This window comes from Melospiza georgiana, chromosome 5 (genome assembly GCF_028018845.1).
Source record: "Melospiza georgiana isolate bMelGeo1 chromosome 5, bMelGeo1.pri, whole genome shotgun sequence".
NCBI lineage: Eukaryota > Metazoa > Chordata > Aves > Passeriformes > Passerellidae > Melospiza > Melospiza georgiana.
Window position 1 is genome coordinate 14,778,104 of NC_080434.1, and position 20,069 is coordinate 14,798,172.

General features: G+C 40.9%; 1 protein-coding gene across 2 annotated transcripts in view; it reads right to left on the reverse strand.

Moving 5' to 3' along the window:
* The window catches only part of FHDC1 (FH2 domain containing 1), a 36,819-nt gene that overhangs the window by 15,200 nt on the left and 1,550 nt on the right, over positions 1-20,069 (reverse strand). For both annotated transcript variants that reach the window (XM_058024836.1, XM_058024835.1), the window contains exons 2-6: positions 16,104-16,735; positions 9,281-9,342; positions 8,670-8,772; positions 967-1,052; positions 785-885 (exon numbers count right to left, since the gene is read on the reverse strand). In XM_058024836.1, coding sequence (XP_057880819.1) covers positions 785-885; positions 967-1,052; positions 8,670-8,772; positions 9,281-9,342; positions 16,104-16,586 — 835 coding nt within the window. In that variant the 5' untranslated portion in view covers positions 16,587-16,735. The remainder of the gene's footprint in view (positions 1-784; positions 886-966; positions 1,053-8,669; positions 8,773-9,280; positions 9,343-16,103; positions 16,736-20,069) is intronic.

Here is a 20,069-nt window from a genome sequence, read left to right on the forward strand (position 1 = left end):
ATTTTAATTAGTGCACTACTTTATACCCACTACAAGCAGTCTAAGCAGTGATCTAGTAGCCTGTCAAAAAATTTCGAACATGAAATATGAATTTCATATTGAGGAACAGGACAAAGAGGAACTCAAGATACTGTAAAGGATGGGCATAAATGTTTAACTGGAACCAGGAAATCAACTATTTTCCTGCAGAGTAGAAGACACTACATTACCCAACAAACATCCATCTGCAGCAGTTCAAAACTTGAGAAATGTAAAGAGTAGAACAGGTATGTAGAGAAACAGAGAATAAAAACAGAAAATCAAGGAATAGCAAAGGTATTCTTTACAATAAAGATTTTAACCTATCAATATTGCCATCTCAAAAGGAAGTAGCCTACAGAGAAATTTGGAAAACGGTAATTTTTTTTTCTATGGATCTCTGAAAGAATAAGCAGAGAGGTGTAACAACCACATTCCATCACAGGGAGAGCAGTGCAGGAATGAGCAAACTACTCAAAAGATGACATCCTAATTTGGTCATAGACACTTTTGCTTCTATCAGTTTAGGATACATTACTCTTAGGCTTTGAACATGAATTTCTGCTAGTGTACCCAAAGTCCCCAGATTTTTGGTTTTGGAAGCAAAGATCCACCAGGCACACCCTGATGGCATTTGTCAGAGGGGAGTTAGCCTCCTTTTAATAGCTAAGGTACCTGAAATTCAAGCTCTGGTCTTCGTAATGCAGACTAATTAACATGCTAACAAAAACAAGAGTATTAGGCATGTCCCAACATATTTAATTACCTTTTGTTGCCCGTCTTATAATTTTCATGTCATCCTGTAGAGAAGCACAGGAGGGTGAGAACTCCCTCTCCAACACCATGGCTTCAATCCTAAGAGCATAGCTGGAGTACACGAACAGGTTTAGAACTGACAGCCAAAAAAGAACACTTATCACAAACAGAACAAACCAACCATCTCCTTACTTTGGCACCTGGATTAGTAAGTACATGAAGGAATCAGCTTGAGACAGTTTTGATACATCTCCATCAAAGGCTTTTAATTTCTTTACCTAGAAAAGAGAAAAAAAAAAAAACACTAGCAAAGAATTTCATGAAAGATTAAGATTAACCTGACTTTGGAAGGCAACACCTTGAAAAGCAGTAATTTTAAATGAAGGCATTGGAAAGTCCACCCAGTGAGTGAATGGCTTCACTGTCCCAAGATCCTGTAATTTGCACACACCCCAACCACAAAAAAAAAATTAAAAAATAGCCTCACTCTTCTCCCAGAAAACTAGCTCAACAGTCCAGCAGCAGAAACCATGCTGATGGTTCTGATTGCTGATTTTTATTTCTGATCAATTACTGCTTTCATCATTATGTTTAGGACACTGATGATGATCTGAAAAATGACCCTCAACCCTTCAACAACTGTGATGTACACTTGGGCATAGCATAACTGTGTTCAAAATATTCAGCACAGGACTGCCTAGATCTTTTTGGCACAACACAACTCAACTTTCAGATACAGGGATTTTTCAAGATACTAGCTTTAACCATTTCCCCTAAAATGCTCTTAAAGGGGTAAACTTCATGATCTTGAGTTTGTATTTTTTTCATTAATATGAAATATTTTAAAGATAAATGCAATCTTGCATTTTAAGTAATTTGTTGTCAGTACTCTCAGTACTCTGAGGACACCATTTACATGCAAAGGAAATATCACTGCATTAATTTTGTCAATCTTCCTTCCCAGCTCCACCAAAATCCATATATTTGCATGATCTGGAAGCCACTGATCCACCCACATACTCACTATTTGTTTATATAGAAGAAGTGAAAAATACATGCACATATGTTTAAGCATAACTGGAATTTCTTCCCCATCTTCCAACACAGCAACCATGTTCAAAAGCAGAGCTCACTCTCAGTTACACTATTTCTTTATTCAAGCAACAAGTTCTCACTCAGCAGCAGCAGCTGCATATTTCCACTGATTTATACACCAGCCCATCATCCTTCCTTTGTGTAACACCACACTTAAAGCCCATTCACAACCACACTTACACAGATGGTCTTTAGTTTTAGAGAGCATATTAAGCTATTGGAGAGAAGAACACTACATCAGGGCATCAACAATTACCCCACTGCTGTGATGTAGCAAGATATCCACAGGTTTTGTTAAAGAATCAGCCTACAAATTATTCACTTCAGTTACTTTTCTGCTTTGACAGTAAAAAAGTAGCTGCTGTGTAGTGGAAGACAAATATGCTATGCTAAATCAGGGTTCTGAACTAATTGAAGGAAATGATTTTTTGAGCAGTTGTTTTCTGCTTTGTTTCCATTTTTTTCCACACCAGAAAAAATAGAAATGTTGAGAACACATTAAGAAAGATAAAAATACAAGTTAAACACAGAATGGAAAATAATTTCTTTTCAAATTGAAAACCACATCAACAAACAAATGAACAAGGAAAAAACCTAACAAAAACTTATGACCAAGGACAAGACCTCTAATCAGAGAGCAGTTTTTATTCAGGATATCTAGCTTCATTTCCTAACACCACCCCCCACCCCCCATTTAACTCAGACAACAGCTCCCCTTCTAAAGATAAACAGCATACTCATTTTTTTAGGCCTGAGAAAACTCCTAATTTACTGAGTAATTCAAGAAGTCTGCCAACAAAAAAACAGGAAAGACCAGACTTGACATTCCTGATAATTCTAAGGTGTTAAATGATCAAGAAACAAACCCAAAATAAACACTTTTTCTCCATCATTAAGTGGCGAGTGAGAAATAGTATACTATCTCTGTCTTTAAAGGTGTTCTTTAACCTAGCTTCCCAAAACTAGTGGCCTGCAACCTTAAAAATCTGCAAATTCTCCAACCTCATTTTAGTATCTTGCAGATATCAGTGTTTGCCTGAAAAGGATACAGACATTCAGATATGGGAGAGAGGGAGGAAAGACAGAAAAGCAGCCCTCCAAAAAAACCCACGCCACCTCACCAAAATCAGATCATATAAGCCACAGGTTAATTCTAGGAAGATGCAATTTGAAGACTTAAAGGCACAAAAAGTGAACAACAAGAGATCCCGAGACAGGAATATTAATTTATTCATGCTTCCAGTACTATATTTAAATATACTTTAAACAGTAAGTCAATGTTTTCTATGTGGAATTTTAGTTTTACATGCACCAGATGAAATTCTCTTCTATCCTACCAGGAAAAACGCCTGGAGTCATATGAGTGAGTACTAAATCCCAGAATTAATTCAGAGGAGGAACATTCCTAAACATGCACAACAGAAGACATTGACAAGGCTGCCTTCTGATGGGTAGGATGGGGTGTGAATGTCACCATGCAAAAAGCTTCGGGCGGTGTTCCCTTTTTTATTAATAATTTCGTAATTTAAAAATAATTCTCACCATGAAGGAAAATAAAAAGTTATTTGACTTTATCAACACTACTAATGAACTAAAAAAACAACTTCTGAACACCAAAGCTAAAAAATTAATGGAACACATTTTGGATGTCTGTCATTACACATTCCATGGGTGACTATTCAAAATCCCTTGAAACTGCCTCTACTCTCTGCTGCCATGTTGTCCAAGTATTCTGGAAGAAAACTGAGGTTCTGTGATGGTTCCCAGAAGTGGGGGTCAAATTCAAATACCAACTGCAGCCAGGAGCTGCAAAGAAACCATGGGGATTGACAACCATGTTCACTGTTAATCATGTTAGCAGATATAGTAGATGGCTTCAGAACACAAGAGAGCTAAAAATGTAGCTTATTATAAAATCATAATCAATAACCCTATCAGTTCTGGCCTTGACCTCCTTTCTTGAAGCACAACAAAACTTTTCCACAAGAGTAGACAGCCATGTACTGAGATATGTCAGTGTAATGTGTATATGCAAGAGAGCATGATTACATTGTATGCTCAGTTCTGTATTACTCAAATTGGGTGCTGAGCTACTAATTTAATTTTTCATTATATTTGTATATGGAATATGCATTTGCACTGTCCATGCATGCCCGTGCACACTCAATCTGATTTTAGATACACAAGGTTCTCACATATATAATTTGCTTAATTTTAAGAACAGTTATGAAACATAGAAAGCCTGATCTTTGATTTGATTTGTGAACAATTGCAGCAGAGATGCCCATTGCAAGTAGGCCATTGCACCTGGCAGACATGAAAGCTACTGTATTCAAGTTCTTGGTAATTTTTAAGCTACCAGCAGCACTTCTAGTGATATTTTATTTTATGGCATAAAACCTTGCAGGATCTTGTAGTTATGCAGGACCTTTGAAGAAGAGGAATAAACATTTTCTTGTGCAATGAGGCACGATATGGCACTAGCCGGGGCAGTGGCAAACCACTACCAGCAAATGATAAAAAGAAAGGGAGAAAAACCTGCAGGTAACCATAAAGGGCAAAAAAAGAAAAGGAGATGTATGCTCTGAAGGATTGTCAACCCTATAAAGGACTGGCTAAGGAAAGGAGGGGGCATTTAACTACAGGCATGGTTTGAAAAGGGTAGAGCTGACAGAAACAGTCCCAATAAAGCAGGTGATGGATGGCCGGGGTTTGAAATCAGAGTGCATGAGCAAAGGACAGGCTTGAGACATTGTGAAGGAAGTTGAGCCACTGTGTTGATAACCTGGGAGTGCATGTGTGTGGGTGAGCTGATTACCTGTGTGATATGCTCTCTTCAGTATGTATTTAAAGTACAAATTCTGGCTATTCTAGCTCGTTAAACACTGGACTCTCAATGTTTGCCAGTCTGGGCCTGTTGAAGAGTGCAATAACATGCACATAAAAGCAGCTAAAAGCTTCTTCTCAGCTCCAGCCAGGATGCCAGTAAATAAAACCTGTCAGCCATTTCAACTGGGTATCATTCAGAAACAACTAGGAAACTTTTCAGAAGAGATACAGCAGAGAAGACCACTGCTTCAGTCAAGGCTCCCTGGAAAAACAACAAACTGAAAAAAGGGATGAAGCAAAGGAGATTCCAAATAGGTGTTTCTTTCTCCTTACAAAACTGCTTAGCACAGTATGGTACAAACAGCAGGACTTCTAAGAAGGCTTATACAAAATCAGTGATCTCATCAAAGTTGTTGATGTATTGAGAATTTTTATAAATTTGCTTGGCCTTTTCTCTCACCACTACATAGTGGCCAGGCCACACACCCAGACAGCCCTGGACAAAACATTGAGTGGAGCCTTGCAGCAAGCTCCATCATGGCCAGCTACGAGTATTTGTCAAATTTTTCAAATTAAACATTTGAAAATACCCAAACATTTGAAGTTGTAGGAAAGACTTCACAGCAGTGCCAATATTTCAATAATAGTATTATTAGTTAATAGTCTTGATAGTTTGAGAAAAATATTCAGTAAGGAGCCTGTATTTGCCATTTACATGTGAAAATCTCCACAACTTTGATAGCTGTTGGGATTTTTCATAGAAAACAGCTAGAAAGTTAGTAGTACTGACACCTATATCTGCATGCAAATAGAGCTGCCACATTACAACAGTGCAAATAGAATAATTTTAAAGACAACTGACATTAAATGTATTTGCTAGCCCAAGGACCTAGCCTCCATTGCCAAAGAGCTGGAATATCATCAAGTGCTTGAGATACAATGAACTGAAACGATCTCAAATCTGTCACAAAAGTCAAACAAGAGACATGGAGCCCATTTAGGTAATGTGACTGGATATCACAACACTTCTAGATAAGATACAATTGGAGTATAAAGCTGGTGCTTATTCACACCAGGTAAACTGTAAACTTAAACTTCTTGGTAAAAAATAAGAAATAAAATAGTCCAGAGTTTCCCTTTCTACAGCTATGAGGAGGAAAGGCACTCCCCCCCACCCCACCCTTTCACTTTTACAGACTAAGGATTTATGGTAAAATAGAACAGAAAAAGCAGAAGGCATCTCAAAGCACAGTTACTGGTGCAGAGCCTACAGAAGGCACTTGGTGCTCACTGAAGCTTGCAAGAAACCTGTGCACAGAGGGAAATGTGTCTGCAAATACCTGAGCTGCTGGAACAGCACACAGAGGAACTGCAGACGCCCACCCATGGCTGCAGCAAGACAGTCTGCCCTGGTAACTGAATAGCTGCTAACCTTGCAGGACCTGAGGGCTCAAGGACCCGCTCAGAGCAATCCTCAACTCTTACAACAGCAAAGCAGGTCCTCAGGAGAACAGGAAGTATGGAAAGGGCAATCCCAGGGAATCCTTGCTGAGGATGGCTGCAACATTGTGCAAGGACAGGCCAATGTGATGACAGCTTGCTAAAGCTATCTCATGTGATATGACAAAGAAGGAATTAGGGAGTATTAAACAGAAGAGGGAACACAGAACAAATAACACCACTACACCTGGTATCTATAGTGGTTCTGGATTATTTGTATGTGGAACTGTAAGCTTCTGATGCCTTTCCCTTAGCAAATGGTGAATCACTATTCTAGGAGACAGGTACTCAGTCTAGGAGGCAGACAATAAACTAAGAAAAAGTAAGAGGATATAGCAGAAGAACAATGAACATACATTTAGAGAAAAAATGGTGAAAAACCCCCCAAAAGCTCTGAGGCTCCTAAAAAGAACAAAATTTTAAACTGTCTACACTAAAATTTTAGAAACTACTGTAGGAAATGAGTTACTGGACCCATTTATTGTTAGACCACACATGCATGATGACATGAAAGCATGGAAACATTTTTCCATAACAGCAGAAGCATCAGGCCCTTACATCCCTGTCTTGCCTGCCACCACCCATCCAGCTCTCAAAGGGAAAAATCCAAAACAGTTCAACAACTGTGAGAACAGTAATAAAGAGAGTCTTTCCCATTTCTGATGCATGCAATTAATTAAATACATACAAACACCTGCACACTGGAAAGAAGCCCCTTTCCAGCCTTCCCTTGGGAATAGCAACAAATCTCATGTCTAATGCCCCTTTATTTCTAATACCCTCCTGTATCATAGAATATCTTTTATTAATTTCTCAGGTGATTCCTTAAAAGCAGTTCTTAAATCCTCTGGCCCCACTATCTTGAGTGACAGGCCTGTGTCAAATCTGTTGTCAAATAAATAAATATATTTTTTCACTCTTAGCAGTACTTATTGGATAGCTAATGCATCTAGTTGAGCATTGCAGACAAAACTGATAAACAACTTACAATTCTAGCTGAATGACAACATTTACATCACATACACTACACTAGCTGAAAGATTTTCTACTTGTCATAAAATAACAACCAATATCTAAGCCAGAAAGAGGAAAAGAAGAAAAAGTACTCTTTTTTCAGTCTAATTTTCTGACTGTACACAAAGTTAACTAGGAGTCACTCTCTTTCAAGTTAGTACTCCGCTGTTCTCCTCTGTCTGACTTTCAGAGGAAGGAGATAAATTCTGTTTATATAATGGAATATGTACTAAAATGCAAACAAAGAGGGAAGAGGGAATGGTTTTGAGGTCCCAGAACTACTGACACCTTTTTTTTTTGATTGATTACATTTCAACTTGTTCATATCCTCCCAAATCTAAGAGATATATTAATCAAGTATACTAACATAACACAACTTTTACAAGATTGTGTGCAAAAGCAACTCAATTTAGGGTCATAAATTTGAGAGCAAAAGACTGTAACACATTCTTCTCATGACTGGATCCGAGATTTGCTGCTGCACAGAGGAAACAAAGTGCTTTGGCAGAATGACCTTGAAGTGGTAAAGCATGTGAGCTGAGGTTGATCTGTACATGGACCTTAACTTAGCAATTTCCCAAGTTTCAGCCACTCACTTTGATGTGAAGCACCCAAGCAATTCTAATGCTAATTTTGTCAGGTTTGTGGTTTACATTTCCCTCAAGTACACACAAATGGGTCAGTGCCAACAGTGAGCAGGCAAGGAACTGTACATCATTAAGCAGGGCTCCCAGGTCAGTTGATGAAGCTTCACCTCTTTAATCATGTGAACAGACCTGAAGTTTGGGATAGGAGGGGAGAAGGCTGTGCTTGGATGTTGGTCATATGGTGATCACAGGAACATTGAGAAGGTACTGCTGGCAACTCTGTGACTTCTAACACGTCTCCTTTGAGCACTAAGCCATGTAGCAAATCCCATGGGTGCTGAATGTTGGAGCTGCCTTTCTGCCCTACTGAAACCCAGTGACCAGGCCAGGGACCAGGCCCAGATGAACCAAGCAGGCAGTGAACCAGAAGGCAAAAAGGCACTAAGTAACACAGGGCTACCAATATTCAACTCACAGGCACTGCAATGGGAAGGCATGAGGCAGGTGCCAAAGGAGTGAAATTTGTTTGCTTAGAATACACTTCAATTCTGAATTTTCTAACTCCCTAGAGCAGTTATCCGCACACAGGAAGGCTCCAGGTCTTGCTGTTTATGGGACAAAAGGGACATCATAAAAACAAAATATGTCTTATCAACTCCTTAAAAGCAGGTGAAATTGAAGGGAATGACTATACTGTGACCTCAATACCACAAGTCAAACCAATATTAAACATTTGCACTCAGTGGTTCCCTGTTCCCTCTTCCCTAGCCTCAGGAAGGTGTTGAGATTCCTCTTTTACAGAACTTCATGTTGGAATCCCAGTCAGCAGAACTCTACAAAAAGTAAGCTCCACATAAAACTGTGATTTACCTCCTCTGCTTCTGGTAATAATTTAAGAAATTCATGTAGCAGTTCAGAACCATAGGGCTGACTTCTTCCATGATAAATATCTTCAATGATGGATTCGGCAGACCTTGAAAAAACAATTGAGCACACATATTTCTAACACTTGCAGGGTGAACAATTACACAGATTGAAAAAACCATGCCTGGGCTACCCAACAGAGTTATAAAGAGGCTGTGGATGCATCAGTGTCCACAGCAGCACTGCTCTGACATCATTTTCAGTGATGCCTTTACAGAAGGGCAACATTATCAGTGAATACAGACGGCAATAAAACAGCTTGAAAACGTTGCTCCCATTGCCCCTTTCTAATTGTTTACAAAGAGAGGAAGCCAGCAAAAGGCAGCTCACAGGCACTGCTACATGAGGTAAAAGGGCTTCCCTTAACCATACCTGAAAACTCACCTCAACTGCTTAACATCAGCAAACTCTGTCTGATGCTAAGTCATAAACTCACAACTGAACATATCAGAAAACAAATTATGCCAAACTATTTTGAGAAAACTGCATAAAACTGCAAACTCCACAAGCACAGAGCACAATGTATATATTTTATGAGAACTACAAAGAATTCTTACTTTTTGAATTGTTTGAGAAATATGCCAATGTTCATACTTCGTTTTGCATCCAAAATGGAAACCTGAGAGAGAAAGCAAGAGATTAATCTAACAATACCTAAGAAAATAGCATATAATGCAGATATAATTTCTTAAATTGCTACAGATAACTGTTTGCACGAAATCCCAGACATAAATACAGAGTCACTTCTTATCAACAAAGTTCATATACTACAAAACTAGTTTTTACCAGGGAAATATATAGCACACTCGCATCACCTTTTCCAAGTGAAGCAAAAAATTCCATAGCAACATATAATGAAGGAAAGAATCAATATTTTTATTTCATTACAAAGTAAAAACATTCTTCTTGATTATTTCATAACCCTGCAGCTGCAAAATGTTGCTTATCAGGTAATACACTGTATTGCATTTGAAGGCCCCAAGGGTAGTGAACACCACACTTCAAAACCCATGTAAACTCAGAGGTTTTGTGACAAATGCGAGGATGGGATTTCTAAGCAGAAAAGCAGAAATGGGATTTCTAAGCAGAGGTCAGGTGCATTACTGATTTAATTCATGCCAATGAATTAACAGCCACACTGACTCAGGGGAAAATAAGTAAGTCAATCTTGAATCAAACCCTGAAACACAAAATGCTCAAACCTGTTTGCTTACTTACAAGCAAACAGAAATCCATAATAAAATAAGCTCTCTCAGCTTTGTACTTCAAAATTGGTTTGCTGTATCATCTTACATATATAATTCTGAAGATTAGGTAGACAGGAAAAAACCCAAACCCACCCCACAATATTTCTCCTTAATTTGGTAAAAAATTTTAAAGTCAAAGTGCCTCTTTTATTTTTCTTCCTGTAACAGCACACAAGTTTAAACCTGAGAGGTTTGGCCTGTTTTAGCAAATTGTGTCCTTAAGGTTAAAATTTTACCACAGCTATTTTGGTGATAGCAGCTACAGAAGTCATGAGATTTACAAGGACAAGAGAATTGTTTCACCTGAACAGTTCCACCTGATGGCTACAATAAAAGAGCTCAGTACACATAGATGTTCAAGACTACTGTTGGACTCACAAGTGTTTGTGGTTTTGACAACTGGAAAGGCATTTTGACCTTTGTGACAGTGCTCAGATTAGAAGTAGACATATAAATGCAACATTGGCATTATCACGGAATTGAATTAGCCTGCAGTCAGCTGGTGACAGTGAAAATATAGGGATGATTAATGGGCTATCCTCAACATACACCCAGGAGACAGCCTCTTCGTCTGCTGAAAATAGTGAGTCATATTGAAAAGTTTTCTGAAATTCTGGAATTTCCTCCCTTCTGAAAACAGTGAAGACTAGAAAACACAGGAAATATCAGCATATTAGTTTTAATTAAATGACTGGTTGCCTGAAGCCCTTCAGTTTTAGCATACGCAGAGATAAGGGGACAGATCGTGGTTTATTCTCCTGTTATCTTAAGAGTTGAGAGGCCCCCAACAGATCATTAAGGAAAAGCCCCTTAACACAGGACAGGTTCAAATATCTCTCCCCCTGCAGTATCTAATCTTTTTCAAATGTTTTACTGCAGGGACCCCTCACTGACCTCTCTAACTGCAGCTCCAGTCTCCAATTGCTCCGGTCACTCCCAGTTCTCTGGTTTCTCTGTACTAGTTTAAGCCCATAAGCTTTACCATCATTTGGCTTTTGGTTTGTTTGAGGTTTTTAAGCATATTCAGAGTTAATCTTGTGTACATTTTTAAAATCACAGTCAGTAACTGTTACAAGGAGACTGATCATCAGATGAGTAAATCTTTGTTTTCCATGGCACAACTCAGATTTACAGTACAACCTCAAACAAATTACATAATTTTTTTTAATATCTTCCCTCGAAGAAAAACAACAAAGGGGAACATATACAGCTGCATTTGTCTTATCAGTACAACAAAAAAGGCCACAGCTGTTGTTAAGTACCAGGATTTTACATACACTTCTTGCTCTGTATATGGCTGTACTCTATTTTTGCTCTGATTTCTTGTTTAACCACACAATCAGAACAAGTCTCACTTTTTGGCCACTCTTTGCTTGGTGTCTACTCCAAGCTTATCAGAAGCGTTTGAAACTGCTGTCATTACATAACTACCTTCAAGGAGTTTCCAGATGAGAGCACAAGGAGGAGAAAAGGGAACCTGGCAGATACTCCATAAATACAAGTTCCTACTCCTTGCACACAAATACACTACCTTCCATCCCATATTCAGTTGCATATTAGATTAATAACCTCAGCCTGAACATCTGTTCACAATGTCTACTCTTCTCCACTGAGATTTCATTTAAATTTGTTCATGCAGAGCACTGTCTGCTGTTGCTTTTTACCCTTTGAACATTACTACAGCTTTTTCTAAATTCTGCTCAGTCTGCTCCTGTCTTCTGCTCACACACACCATCAACGCTGCTGCCGGCACAGCACATTTCAGGTCTTGCCACCCAAAGAGGTTCTGAAGCGCTGTCCATCAGTAATACCCCTGGGCTTCTTGACTCAAAAAGTTACACTGGACTATAATTGAGAATTGGGAACAGGCATTCCTAGTCTCACTGGGATTCTCCATAGCAAAAAAACACCTCTCATATGGTTTCTTATTATTTACTTTAGATAAATTTTAGATAAATTCAGGAGAGCTTTCTCCATTCTCATCCTCTACTCTCTGAAACTGGAAATACTACAATTCTCTCAGATACTTTCCACCATCTCCATACCTGTACTTTGCAAGCCCATGTAAAACATCACAAGTCACTTGCCATCACTTCCCACATCTACTTTATAAACAGTGCAATCTCTAAACCAAGGACAGCAATTCACTCATTAATCCACTTTTCATCATCAGAGTACTCAACCCAGCACATTTCCAAAATCTGCAGCAGGCACAGATCACACAGGCCTCAATTTGACAAATGTTAATCCACCACAGTTATCAAGGTGCTATGAGAAGGGGAAAATTAGCCTGAGTACCATAATGAAGTTGTGTTAATGGTAAGAGGAATCCCAACACAAATTTGCAATCAATACGAAAGATTCAGAGGAGTGTACGAAAGATTCTGGGAGACACAAAAAGACCCACATCAAAACTGACTTTGTAGTGACTGGAGAGATGCAACAGGAGTTTCTTGCCATGAAATCATCAATGAGGAAGAGAAACACAACAAAGTGGATTTATAACAGATCAGTAAAACAAAACATTGTAGGTTTTCTTTGCCCAAGAATAATGGGATTTCCCATGGTGGGACAGAGTTTACAAATTACAGCAAGCATGGAACAGCCTGGTGGCTCAGGCTGGGTGCTGAAGGTTAGGAAGGATATAAATAACTTCCTGCTTCAGCCTCCACTTCACATTACAACACAGCAACCATCACTCCATGCCTGCAGTCACAGTGCAGCAGAATGAACCTAGCAGCTTCCTAAAGGGCTGTCCCCACTCTGTGTCATCCTCCCATGTCACGCTCCTAGCCTGCTTTTTCCCTCAGGCAGGCACTGGTACTCATCCCATTTGGTTCTTGCTGATAGCTCTTCTCTGGATTAACAGGTTGAATCAGCTCTCAAGAAGATGGAACAGGCATCAGAGCCAGCACAGGGAAAACACAGAAGGCGCGTCTAGGAGAGGGAGCAAGACACATCCTGTTCACTCCTCCATCTTCCTTCTCTCTCCTCCTCCCACTGGCCCTTTGCACAGGTTCTGGAATGCACTGCATTCTTCCTCAAAGTCATCAAACCTCTCTCAAGGAGCAGAAACTGCTCCAGTAGAAAACAAACTAAGAGCCCCACCGCACTCTGCCGAGCTGTTTACTTAAACATGTTCACAGAGGGTGCAATATGTGTATTACATGATCCAAAATCTGTCCAGAGGCAGTGGACAGGTGGGGTGAGGTGAGAGACAGGAGCAGAGGCACGGTTTGAAGGAGAAAGCAAGAGCAGTTCCTCTGGCTGACAAGAAGCTGCTCTGCCCACTCTGCTGCCAGGCTAACTAGAGCCTGGCTGAGTGCCTGCTGTGCCACACTGGGACACCACTGAAGGATGGGGAAAGTAAATTGGCGTGTAAACTTAACCTTGCACCCCCTATTTTTCAGAGCCTCAAATTACATGGAACCATAGGGCAAATTAGGCCTTTGGTCAAGGAAACATTTTAATTAATCTCCTAAGGGTTTGGTGAGGGCTTGTTTACAAAAAGGAAAGCATTTGCTGTAGGAGTTTGACTCAAGCCTCAGAAGGGACTTCTGTTATAATGATGATGTTACATATGAATTCTCTGTGGAGTGAGGAATTCAAAGGACATGCAGTGCTGTAAGCTCCTACATGCGTAGAACTTTTACCAAAATTGCTCATCATTTCATAATCAACAGTGATCTCTGGCAAAGGTATGAAACCCCAAATCTCCTCCATAGTCTGTAGGGCAGTGCCCTCAACACTGGCTGAAGAGTAACTCTTCACCCCTTCCACCAAGAGGGAGGCTATAGGGACAACAGAGCACTCCCTGGCCCTGCCCTTCTGTACAGCACTTCGGACACATGCTGCTTTTTTCAGATTTGGATCTAAGCAAAAGTTGAGTTTATGCACTTGAAGTTGTCTTGAAAATTCATTGCTGATACATGACGCCAACTAGGCTAATTCCACTATGAAAACTTCTAAGAACATTTTTCTTTGCTGGACCATAAAGCACTACAATCAACTGTGTCATACACAAAAGGAACAGAGGTACTGAAACTCAAAATGTCTGATCCACCTGGCCCTGCTGGTTTATGAAACAGCCACAAGCAGAACTAGAGCTCCCTCAGCCCCACACCAGCACACAGGTCACACAGATTCCTCACACCCCAGCTCCTGTCAGCCTCTGTAGGTTTTACCAGAGTGAGCTGAGGATAGCCATCCACGCTGAAGCGATCGATGGCAGCTGACAATGTACGGAGTCACAAACCAGGCCCGTGCTCCCATCCCGGCCCCTGCCGAGCCAGGCCTGCAGCGGGTGAGGCACGTGAGCTGCTGCCCATCTGCACTTCCAGTACCACACGGATCCTCAGGATTATCTCCTTCCCCCCTTGCTAAGCAGATAGGACTGCAAAGTCCATTAGCACATGAGAAATTGCTCACCACTGACACACTGCTGCAGCATGCCTGACACAGCTTAGCGAGCCGGTGGGACACTTTGTCACTTAAGTGGCATCACTCAGAGCCAGTCCTGCTGCCTCACCACCTGCCACGTGCAGAGTCACCATGGGAGCCCTGAGCCAGGGTGCACAGGCATCAAGCAGTGCAAATGCGCTGCACCACCACATCAGCCCCAGACAGATGCACGAAAACCATAACTTTCGGCAAGGCAGGGTTTTGTTTCCAAGGCACTGTATCTTGGAGAATCCCTGGTTTTGCAGGCCTCTGATTTTAATCTCTACCACTGCATGAGTTCTAGAGCTCACTGGGGTTTTCTCTGGCCTACCTATTGCACACTATGGGCCACATTCAGTTTATGAAACTCATTGTAATATTTACCAGAACTAGATCTTTATCACACAGCAGTCCTGAAAGGGGGAGCCTCTGAGGAAAAGCAGGAGGCCAGAGCTCTGTACCTCTGTTCTCAGCACAGGAAGTGCACTCACTACACTCCTGATTCAAAGATGAACATAGCCTGAAAACAGCACACAGGTTAATGACTACCTCTGATGATGGCCCCAATTACTACCTCCCAACATCAGGTTTCAGAGCCTACGATACACATGCCTTCTTAAACCTTAAATTTCAATATGCACAACATGCATACTATCAGTGCATTGGTTTCTCATCTTGTCCCTTCTGATCTTATTTTGACATCTCCTGAATCGTGCAAGATATCAGCAACTTCATGTCCCTATTTTCTCACTAAAAATTGATGCATTGTTACATCTCTTAACCCCATGCCCTCTGTATTTTGTTTACAAGCCAACATGTATGTAGACACACACTAGTAATTAAATCTGCATTTCAGCCCTCCAATTACTTCAGAGAAAGATCACTTGAGACAATTCAATTCAGGCTTCACAAAGAAGCTGTCTATAAATGAGGATTTAAGAACTAGAAAAGCTACTTATCACTTCCCTGGAGAGTGTCTGAACCTGAGAGTACTTGGTTTAGAGTACTCCTCGCCACCAGAACAGAAATCAGCAGCAATCTTGGGACTTTCCTGGAAGGTTATCTTCATGTCCAGAAAAAGTAGGGAAGATGAAGTAAAGTTTTTCTTAGCAGGAAAGTCATGCTTATGAAAGTGGAAACTTTAAATTTATTAAATAACAAATACCCTTAATCACTATATTATGTTCTATATCCCTGCTGCCATACTGGCACTTCCCTTCCTGATGTCTCTAGGATACTGTGGGCAAATACAGCATTAACCCTTGCAAACAGGACCCTCTTCTCCCCTGCGTGGTACATGTTTGCATGTGCAACATCTTGCCTGCATCACAGACACAGAGCAGGAGTTGAAGAGACAATACAACTGTGTTCTACACTGGAAACTCAAGGGCTATCCAACATGAGTAAATACAGATGCTTTCAGCTCCCTCCGCTTATTCATATTTATTTTAACAGGTGATCAAATCACAGCACTTAGCAAGTAAAAATAATAAAACACAGTTAGCTCTTTGAAAAACAAATATGTGCCACTAAGAACAAAGAGTTTATGTTTCCCATCATTCCCCTCTCCTTTGAATCAAGACAAATTTGCCGTAAGGATGAAGCATGAGAGAGAAAGAGAAAAAGGCGAGGCAGAATTCACATCCACTCCTACAGCATTATGTAAAAAAAGAGGTTTTACTTTAATTCTTACCTCCTCTTTAGTCTCTTTAAATGAAGACTTTAAAGATCGTCTTCGGGAGTCCTGGGGTTTGGCTTCCTCCTGCTGCCCAAAAAGTTCCTCAATTGTCTTCGTATCAATTTGATACTGTGGTCGTGCAGCAATTGTCCAGATATTGTTTTTACCACGGACTTGTTCCTCGGGGATAGTTTTCCAGAAAAAGCTCCGCATTCGTTTTTTCTTGCCGTGGCTGTCGTGCCCATTGAGCAGCTGTGGAGGCAGAGGTACGCTGGGGCCGGGCAGTGGAGGAGGGGGTGGTGGAGGGGGTGGCATGCCCGGGGGGAGCGGAGGGGCTGGGGGAGCCCCAGTGAGGGGACATGGCGCGGGGGGCGGCGATGCTGCAGGCTGAGAAAGTTGAGGCGCTGTCGTCGTATCCTCGCTCATTAATCCCGTCGCAACTGGAATTGCCCCATTTTCTTTATCATTGACCAAGGAGAGACAATTCATAACATGCATTTTACAGCCTCCCCGAAGGGGAGAGTGTTACTTCCTTGGATGGGTTTGGAACATGGAACAGTCGGCGCGGCAGGCGCTGGGATCACGCCCTCTCAAAGCCTATCTGCCAGCAGCGGCAGCGCAAGAGGGGACTGCACCATCTCCGCAACCTGCGACAAAGGACAACAGGGACACTCAGATCACACACACTGGACACTGTCCCTCACACTGAAAAGACACCAAAGGCACAACACCTATCCAGTTTTCAATCCAGAAGGGAAATTTAGTGAATCAAAAGCCTTTCACGGGGCAGCAGTTTAACATTTATCCACACCGAGATTTCAAACAGCTTCAGATGCCTAGATTTCAAGAACATATATAAACACAAGAATACCTCTATATCACCCACAGTGGGTATCAAAACTACCTATCAATCTCCATTCAGTGCAATTTTGTAAAAGAATATAGTTATGTCAAATTATTAAAAATTATTATTTCACTGCTAATTTCAGGTATGTTTTTAAAGCTGACTGCACACAGTACTAACTATGGTACTAACTGCATCAAACAGACCCTGTTTGAATCTTCTAAACCATGGTTCAAACCCAAACTGCATAAAAATAGCTAAAAATTTGCTGATGATTTAACAGTCTAGCCTAGTGTACTACTTTTTTTGCCTTTGTATTTTTCACATAAATGTAAATAAGGGCAAAAATAGTGTACAGTCCCTTAAGTCTCTGTGTTCGCTGAGCGTGAACTTAAAAGTATTATTGGTGTGGCTGCACTATCTCCCAAAATACACTCAGAGAAGACAGACCACAGTTTGATCAAGCTGTCCTTGATAATTTACTTCAGCATCCAGGTTAACAGTGCCTGTTCAATAACAGAGAGAGAGAAAGGACAGACAAGCTGGTAGGTGGAACAGGACCCCACACATCCTAAGCACTGCACATATGCAAAGCTTTAAATACTTAGGGAAGTTTTAACCTCTGGATTATCTCATAAAACAACAGGAATCACAGTGGGTTTTAGCACTTTTTTTATACTGTTACCGTCTAAATAAAAATGCTGCTATTAGCAGCAAACCTTCAGGTAAGAGCATGAGTTCCACAAACCCCACATTTTTAAGAAACAAAATCTATTGAACAGATTTAATTCTCAAGGAAATAAGTCTCAGGGAAAAACTAAAGTGTTTCAAATACATACCAATGAGGAATCTCATGATTTTATGGAAATTTGGAATCTATCTCAAAAAAAAATTTGGGAATTTACAAGAAAAAAAATTGCAAATTCAAAGATGGCACACGATGCAAACTCAGATAGGAGACAAACAGGCCCCTGAGGAAAACTCAGTCTCAGGAAACCTCACCAGAAAATGCTCAAGTAATGCCCTGGCACAAGAACAACATCAAATCAGAAATTTGGCACTGACTTAGTAGTATGCCTCCTCAGCAGGGTTCACACGGAGCTAATAGCAACCCAGATCAATTTGACATTGTATAATAGTGATGAAAAAACTTTGCTATTTTTGCCAGAGATCCATCACTAGACCGTACATGAACAAACAGACCCAAGTCACAGAAAAAAGCCTTAGGGTAAATTCTCTCTTGGTCTGCAAGGGCTCAGCCACTCACAGCTTCACTGAAATCAATGGAAAACAACACAAAATCATCCACTGTACCTTTTCTTCTCAAAACCTTGCTCAGGTAGCAATGAACTCCTCTCTCCTGCTTCAGATTTTCCGATCTCATACCTTACGTTATCCGTGCGTTTACAAGAGCAGAAAACATATATAAAAAGCCTGTATGAGGTTTAAATCACAGGCATGATGGAAAATATTTTAATGGCATGGTAAAAAGGAGAGAAGCTACAAAGAAAGTGGATCAGGATAGAGTGTTTCAAATTTAAGTCAGCATTAGTACCGAGCTGCTATTACAGGGCTCTACATGTTCACGCCTCTCCTCCCAAATTCATGATCATAGAAGCAGAGAGGCATAAAAAAGCAGGTGCAAGGTGGTGGAAGGAGATTAACCACTCAAAGCAATTAAGTGTTGCATTAATTTAAAGAAATACTCAAGTAGGAAAAACACTTTTCCTCCCTACTACTTATTTAAAAATGAAAAATGTATTAGCTAGTTTTCCACCATCATACAAAGCAGTATTCAACAATAGTATTTTCTAACTTGGGTTCCCACACATTCACCAAAAAAAGTTTAAAAAAAGACACAGACAGACTGACCGACCATGCCCCAGGCAACAGTCAAGAACCTCATTTTGAGACTTTCAATAAGTCCATCTGCTTTAGGAAAAACAGGATCAAATCCTAATGGAACAGGGTTGTAGGAGGTGAATCATCAGAGTCGCAGCACTAACACACAGGAGTGGAAAACGACTGATCTCAGACCTGAGCACTTCTGCGCTAGACAAGGGACACTCCTAGTGAAAGGAGTGGAGAAGGCACGGGGAAGAAAACATCCCAGCCTAGATGTAAAGATAGATAGAACAGGAAAAACTGTTTTCAATCCAATGAGCCCTGTACTGCTTTAGATGAGGTAACACCCAGAACCAGGAAAGGGGAGGAATCAGCATTTGGAAGGAAGGCACAAAAGGAAAGGCACAGCATAAAGGCTGGCATTCAGCTTTGTTTTCTGACAGATAAGCACGATCCAGGTGACAGAGGTCACCTGCTTGTGAGAGGATGGCAGTCTCGAGTTACCAGACACCAGGAGACTGGTCAAAATTGCCTTCTCATGCTGCCTCTCCAGAGGAGCCGCTCAAAGCTCTTCCCAGCGGAGGCTCCCACCATCACCGTGGGTGGGAGAGGAGAGAAGCTGGCAGCCAGGACAGGTTCTGGGCTGCTCGCTGGTATCAGCAGGTGCCTCTGAGCAGGAAGTACAGCAAGAGGAGGTGGGGAACAAGGCAGCCGTTCCAACTGTGAGCTACAGATTACCAAGACACGCTGGGATCGGGATGCGTAATAGAAGCCAAGCAAAATTTTAACTCCTAAGGAGCCTCTCCACACTTTCCAAAGGATTAAAGGGAAAAAAAATGAACCAAAGAACAAACGTTTAAGACATTGCAATTATGCCTCATTGTTGCATGTCTGTTATCCAAAACAGCCAGAGAAGCACCAAAGCTCTAAAGTAACATCTTTACTGCACGTTTTAATTGTGTCCATATTTGGCATAAAAGAAATATTTTATTTCTTTGTCTCATTCATTGTTTTAGCCAAGCTAATCTAACTTGGAAATGTAATTTAAAAGTTAGAGGGTGGGGACAACTTTCTCCTCAGGTAAGAGAAGCACTCTAAAGTAATTTGTTTCTTGCAAAAAAGGCAGTTGCCACTAAGACGGACACAGATTGTGTTTGCATACACAAATTAACAGGTGAGGTGCACGACGCACTGAAGGGCATTTCATAATTCATACTGCAAGATATGACTGACTCCCTTTAACTCACACCTTACGCTCTCCCCTGCCCACGGTTCTGTATCAGGCGCCCTCC